The 7,500-nt window shown below is 35.8% G+C and overlaps 2 protein-coding genes across 2 annotated transcripts in view; one reads left to right on the top strand and one right to left on the bottom strand.

The window, feature by feature from the left end:
• The window catches only part of LOC135196317 (homeobox protein SIX3-like), a 29,573-nt gene extending 24,851 nt beyond the window's left edge, over nucleotides 1-4,722 (top strand). Inside the window, 3 exon segments of the mRNA XM_064223063.1 lie at nucleotides 2,011-2,156; nucleotides 2,571-2,728; nucleotides 2,730-4,722. Of these exon segments, the coding sequence (XP_064079133.1) occupies nucleotides 2,011-2,156; nucleotides 2,571-2,728; nucleotides 2,730-3,116 (691 nt within the window). The 3' untranslated portion in view covers nucleotides 3,117-4,722.
• A 550-nt stretch (nucleotides 4,723-5,272) lies between these two features.
• The window catches only part of LOC135195950 (uncharacterized protein DDB_G0271670-like), a 60,193-nt gene continuing 57,965 nt past the window's right edge, over nucleotides 5,273-7,500 (bottom strand). The window contains exon 6 of the mRNA XM_064222453.1: nucleotides 5,273-5,355. Within this exon, the coding sequence (XP_064078523.1) occupies nucleotides 5,273-5,355 (83 nt within the window). The remainder of the gene's footprint in view (nucleotides 5,356-7,500) is intronic.

Genomic DNA, 7,500 nt, shown 5'->3' with positions numbered 1-7,500 from the left:
AATCGAACGCGCGGCCACCGAGGTGGCAGGCCAATACCATACCGATCACGCCACTGAGGCGCTATGTGAACTTTAGATTGTTCCAAACTATCCCGCGCGCGCTAATTTTAGACAATTTTGAACCAACAGATTCAATATAGTAAATTCCTAAATGTATTTATGTTTTGTTTAAAAAAATATCCTGGTTCTTACTATATATATATATATATATATATATATATATATATATATATATACACACTATATATATAAATATCTATATATATATATATATACACTATATATAAATAAATATATATATATTACTATATATATATATATATATATCTCCAATTTGTGAGCTTAAGTGTTTATTTTGCAGATGCAAAATCAACCGCCCACAAGCATTGTTCCCGTGCCGTTCGCGTGAGATGAATCATGTAATCAGGGCATTAGTAATCCTAATATCGATAACTTGGCGGTTTATCTACCGTCCGTGTTAATTAATCCGAATAATCCGGGCGAGGGTAAATCCGTAATTAAGAGGTATTTTACCGGGTTTATGGCCCATTCCGAATGCCGGGTCGAGTCCCGTCCTAAAAAAAAAAAAACTAAAAAAAAATCGTTCGGATAATGAATAACTGCTTTACCAACCTCATGATACAGTTATATTTTTTCTCGTCATCCTCCTCTGTTTAATTTAATCAGGTCACTGGGTTTTGGCCTTATGATAAAAAAAAGAGATATGATCGGCGGATTAAAATATGATCGTTTCGTTAATTATGGATTTAGGCGTGATTATTATCTTTTCACTTTTGTGATGCGCGCTCTATTGGTCCTGTGTCATTGGTTAAGGATTTCTGCACCAATATGCAGTAGCTGTACTGTTTATGAACTGTTTATACGAGATTTCAATTATGTTAAAAATAAGTCGTCAAAAGTTGCTAAGAATATGGCGATATGAAAATAAAAGTTGGTCTGTACATTTATTATTTTTGTTTACATATTCTGAATGTAAACCTGTCTATTAAATCATGCCTTTTACTAATCGCCTGTTTTCCACTAAACGCTGACTAGGAGGCGAAAGCCTTACATTTAAATCCATTATTATTATTATTATTATTATTATTATTATTATTATTATTATTATTATTATTATTATTATTATTAAAATACGCAAACACTTACTGTTCAAGCGTTAAAGCCATGTAGTACTTATTTTAGCTCCATCCTCGGAATAGGATGAATGCGAAAAACGGATATAATACGAAATAAAGCGAAGAAAGGAATAATATAAAAAGAAAAACAATTGAACTCTCAAATCTATTATTATTATTATTATAATTATTATTATTCATGATACACTCACGAAACAAGCGTAGACGCCGTATAGGCTCATTTTTATATCTACCTCAGAATAGGATACATGCGAAAAATTTCTGTGACACCGAATAAAGCGAAGAAATAAATGACATCAAAAGCAACGAAATTAGGGAGTGAATAAACAGAAAATTAGGAAAATGTCGTAAATTTTAACATGTCGTTTCTTTCTGAAGTCCTCTGTTTCCCTTTTGGAGAGATTCATCCAGTTACCCCTGATTTCCTAATGTGAGGCGACCTCTACTCTGTTCGTAATTCTTCTCATCGAGTCTTTTCGCGTTTTCTTTCAGCTTTTCTAAAAAGTTGATTATTTTGAATGTTATGCGATACTACTTTACAGATCTACGTTTTGTAAGCTTAGGCACGTTTTAGAATTTTATTGTTGGTGTGTGTATGTGTGTATGTATGTATGTATGTATGTATGTTGATTTTTCTCTGTTTATTTACATATACATGTATATTCTATTCTATGAAGGCTTCATTTGCTTACTAATAATCTTATAACGGTGGGAAGTGTGAAGAAGAATCTTGATCTCTAGATGAATGTCGACACCATTAAAAAAAAAAAAAAAAAAAAAAAAAAAAGTCAAAATTTTAACATTATTTTTTTTTATTTTTCAACATTCTAATTTTTTTCTTCTTCTTTTTCAGAATGATGAACGGTCAGCACGGCGGCAGCGGGTCGTCTAGGTCATCCGAATCCCGTGACCCCCACCATGACGATGACGACGATGACCTCATCAATCCGGGGTCGCCCACCCCCTTAGATGATAGCGATGACGAGGATCTGTCTCTTGGTAGGTTCATTTAGTTTTTATTTATTTATTTATTTTTCTGTATGAATTTTGTATAGATCCTCTTATTTTTATAAAGACGAGGTCATTTAATTAATTTATTTTTTTTAACTTTTTTATAGAACCTCTTTTTACGTATGACGACGATGTAGTTTATAATTAAAATTTAATTCTTATAAAGTAATAAGACTGTTATTTACTTATTTTTCCAGCCTTTGAGATTAATGGACTTATTTCCAATTGCATGAGGATATGTATAGGACCCTTAATTTTATATGGAGACGAAGTCCTATAATAATATTAATAATTAATTTTTTAGAAGTACTGAGAAACGGATTAAGATGTGGATTTAATACTTATTTTTTTTATTACGTGTGCGAACACTGTACTAACGTCCACCTTCTGCGCCTTCTTCAGGTACGCATTCTCCACCGCCGGTGTCGGAGAGTCCCCTACCACCGACCACGACCTCCAGCGAAGGCGGGGTCATCACCCCTTCCTCCAACACCACCTCCCCCCACCCAGCTTCCGTCTCCCCCCACCCAGCCAGCATCTAGCTTCCCATCTCCCCCCACACCCTCCTCCATATCCCCCCACCCGTCGACGTCCCCTCCCCAGAACTCGCCGCTGCCCCTCACCAAGAGCGACGCGTCCCCGACGACGACGGACCTCCTGACGGCGGCTTCGGGAGAGGCGACGAAGCCTTACCTGGTGCCACCGATGTCGTCCCTGCCGCTCATGACGTCCCTGGCCACGTCTCTGGCCTCCCCTCTGTCGCTGAGTTCGCTGCCCTTCTCCTCCATGGCCACCGGAGAGGGCTTCAAGTTCCCCTCGCACCCGTTTCTACCTCATCCTCACCCGCTGCTACACCCTTTCTCCCTGCATCACCCGCTGCCTCTAGTCAACCCTCACACTCACCCTTTCTTTTCGGCTCTCTCGCCGCCCAATCACTCCGCCACGTAAGGACCTCCTCCTCCTCCTCCTCCTCCTCCTCCTCCTCCTCAGTGGGCCCCCGCCCCCTCTCTCTCTCTCTCCTCTTCTTTCTTGCCCTTTTGTCGTCATCTCTCGTTGTTGTTATTCTTCTTGCATATCATCCCTTCTCTCTGTCTCACACTCTCATATCTTCGGTATCAACTCGCCATTCGTTTTTGTCATATCTTTTTTTTTTTTTACAATTTATTTCTTTATTGTTTCTTCTTCATTGCTGAGATCAAGAAAAGATGTTCAAAGGAGTTTGATGAATCTAGAGTTTGACTGTATACATTATGATATGGAAACGTCATTATTCATCTCACTGAAGAAAAAAGAATCAATATATTTATCAATATCAGTTATCCAAGGATATTTTTACTCCATATGAAACAATATTTTCAATAATCAAATTTTTTTTCTGGGTGCCAAATACATCAGAGGATGAAATGGAAGACGTGATAAATTTCCAAGCTGATCTGAATGTTTTTGATACACTCGCCTTAGTCTCTCTCTCTCTCTCTCTCTCTCTCTCTCTCTCTCTCTCTCTCTCTCTCTCTCTCCCAAAACTGCTTGTCCGATAGTAGGAACTGTGAATTCCCGTGCCAAATACTTGTCATCATCCCAGCGTTCTAATTTTACACTTTCCTTTTGCAAGTTTCCGGTACTCAGTTCGGAGAGCGTATTTTTAGAACTGGTCTTTGCGGCTTTTGCAAGGAAACGCCTCCAGAAGAAATGTGATAATATTGTTTCCGAGTCATCTTTCGGTAACTTTCTGAGAGAGAGAGAGAGGGAGAAAGAGAGATTTCCCTTTCCTTTCTCTGTGCCATTGCGCAAAACAGCTTCCGAAGGTCAAGCTCTGCCCGCCAATGCAAATCCCGGGTATTACGTCACCCTTCCCGGGAACTGAGGAAATTCTCGTCTTGGGTATTTTTAGATCTGTTTCCATTTTGATGGAGTTCGGATTTCGTAAACACTGAAGAAGAAGAAGAAGATGCTCCATTCCTCCTCTTGGTCAGACAGGATGTCTCACTTTATTCTTGATCTCAGTCTAAGAAATATTCTTAAACTTTTCTCACATATTCTCCTTTCACTCAATGATTTCTTAAACCATTTTATATCTTCTCAACTTCGCCATTCATTCATTCATCACCCCCCCTCATCGCCACTTATTCATCAATTGTTCACTGTGTCAAGTCCAAGCGTTCAAAGAATGGTTCATACACTGAAAGTGACTCGGTCCGCATTTTTTTTTTCCCTTCATCTTCTTCGCCAGATCAGTGTTCATGTTCACCAGTTCAAGTCATCCCGCGTCATCGTATTTTGGAACAAACAGAATTTGGTGTGGAATAATCAATGTTTAATTACATTCTTTGTCTCGTAATAGATTTATTAGTGAACCAGTGTGCTAGATAAAAAAAATAAAAGTGGAACTCTCTTTTTATGTACATAGGAAATCTTATTAAGGACTATATTTGTTAGAATTAATCCTATCGATGTTATTTAATTTACCTGATGATATTTTAAAAGTCGTGACCTGAATTGTTGAGAATAAAAAAAAAAAAAAAAAGTTTCCGGTATTTTTTTTTTTTTTTTTTTTTGTTGCTGACAAGTCAAAAAAGAATCTTTTTGGTTTCTTTATTTTTTGCTAACAAGGCAAAAAAAAACAATCTTTAAAATCAAAAGATTAGTCTTGAGGAAACTAGTACATTTTATGGGTTACCTCTCTCTCTCTCTCTCTCTCTCTCTCTCTCTCTCTCTCTCTCTCTCTCTCTCTCTCTTAATAATTCGGGTCACCTCAATATTTCCGAAATAATTCACAGACAATTCGGCTGATTTGTCTTATCAGTGTAAAATGTAGTAAATGATGTCATTATTGATGTCTGTATATAATATAGAAAAAAATTATTATACCTATTACCTATTGTGAATATTAATAAATACCTATCAAATCTTACTGAACTTTTTCATTTGGTTCCATCCTACTCTACTGGGGTCGGAAATGATACTGGTTAATTAGTAAAAATTATAGGTCTTAATTCATATTAGTTCGCCCGTTGATAACTTAATCAAATATGGTGACGAGTAACTTACTTGTCAAATAATGTAACGAGTAACTTACTTGTCAAGCTTTACCGTCTTCCGCTAAGTTACTCTGTCAAGTTGTGGGGTAGCTTGTCGAAGTAACCAAGTTTGAAAAACATAGACTGGTAGCTTCGAATGGGTTTCAGATCTGTGGAAATTTGAAATGTGTAAAGAGGTCACGAAAAGGACTCAAAATCAGTCATTACGTCTTGAAACTCCAAGGCGGCAGTGAAATTGTCAATTTCAAACGATAACACTTGTTTATGTTAATGAACAAGTAAAAAAAACGCGTTTTCTGTAGAACTTAAAATGCTGCATAAAACCATCAACTGTGACCGGCAGCTCTCCACTTGTTCACCAGATGCGGTAGAGTGAGGGTGCACCGCCATGGCTCCGGAAAGCGCTGCCAGATGCACGATCCATGCTAACTTTAAACTTTGATAAAATCAAAACTACTGAAGTTAGAGGGTTCCAATTTGGTATGTTTGATGATTGTAGGGTGAATGATCAAAATACCAATTTGCAGCCATCTAGCCTCAGTAGTTTTCTTAGATCTTAGGACAGACGGACAGACAAAGCCAGCACAAGAGTTTTCATTTGAAGAAAACTAAAAAAATATAAAATCTTTGATTTATTCAACCAAAAGTAAAAATATTTGGTTATATTTCCAAAGTTGAATGTTTCCGTAATTATGTCAGGATTCAAAACTTAACAGCTACAAAATAATCAAATTATAATTTTAAAAAGCAAAACGTAGATAATTAATTTTAATAAGTGGAAAGCTGAAGCGCAGTTAATCATCAGACCTGAAATGGAAAGACAATTTATCTATGACCCGAAATACAAAAATAAATAAATCAATAAATATGATAAAATAAAACTTTAAAACAAAAGTTTATCCTATTTGTGAAATAGGATCACGGTTATTGCACGATAACCGTATTGCATAAACTCAAAGTTTTAATGTCTGTTTATCTTTCTGTAAACGAAAACTATTGAGATAACTATTTGTCTGTCCTTCCGCACTTCATCTGTCCGCCCTCAGATCTTAAAAATGGCTGCGGCTAGGGAGCTGTAAATTGGTATGTTGATCGCCCACCCTCCAATCATCAAGCATACCAAATTGCAGCGCTCTAGCCTCAGTAAGTTTTGCTTTATATAAGGTTAAAGTTAGCCATAATCGTGCTTCTGGAAACCGTATACGGTGGTGGTTAAAGTTTCAGTGGCTGCGGCTCAAACAACATTATACCGAGACCATCGAAAGATAAATCTATTTTCGACGACCTTGATTATTCGCTGCAGCGGTAGTACAGAAAACTCTATTGCGCCGAAGAAACTTCGGCTCATATTTTACTGATTTATTTTATTATTATTATTATTACTATTATTATTATCATTATTATTATTATTATATATATTTTTTTTCTTTCTTTTTTTAAAGTGTAATGCCAGTTTTGAGTAGATGTTTACTTTATTAACAAATGTTATTGATCGTATTAATTTCCTGTAGGCAAATAGTGATAAACAAGTAATGTCTTTGGATGCAGTACTGATGTACTTCATTTATAACAACAGTCCTTGAACTTCATTGAGAAATTCAACAGATGTAGTTGCTGATTTCTATAACGCTTAACGTTTTGGTGAAACCTAGGTTAGCAGCTGGGAAGAAGTTTATTGATAATAAATGCATACAAGGTCAGACACAGAGTAATGGTATGTATTCAATACTAAAGATCATATAAATATCAATATCTATAATGTACGTGTGTCCGTACGTGTGTGAATGGAAATATATTAATTCCTAGGCAGAGCGAATTAGATATTAGACATCTATATATACACATATAGTGTGTATAGTATATATATATATATATAAATATATATATATATATATATATATATATATATACATTATATGACACATATATATAATATATATATATATATATATATATATATATATATATATATATTATATATATATATATATATATATATATATATATATATATATATATATATATTTATATATATATATATATATATATATATATAATATATATATATGACTATATTCAATTATGGGACGTCGACATATGATGTGAGGACACCTTCACAATTGAAAACACTTGTGAATAAATGACCTTGGTCACTGCTTTCTCGCGCACCCGACACCCCACCCCAGATTACTTTGACTTCTGCCCCACCCCCCCCAACCCCGCCTCTCTCTCTCTCCTCTCGTCTCTCTCTCTCTCTCTCTCTCTCTCAGCCGTCTGGACGTTCGTTTGTACTG

This window comes from Macrobrachium nipponense, chromosome 17 (assembly GCF_015104395.2).
Source record: "Macrobrachium nipponense isolate FS-2020 chromosome 17, ASM1510439v2, whole genome shotgun sequence".
NCBI classification, from domain to species: domain Eukaryota; kingdom Metazoa; phylum Arthropoda; class Malacostraca; order Decapoda; family Palaemonidae; genus Macrobrachium; species Macrobrachium nipponense.
This window is presented reverse-complemented; position numbering and strand designations above follow the sequence as displayed.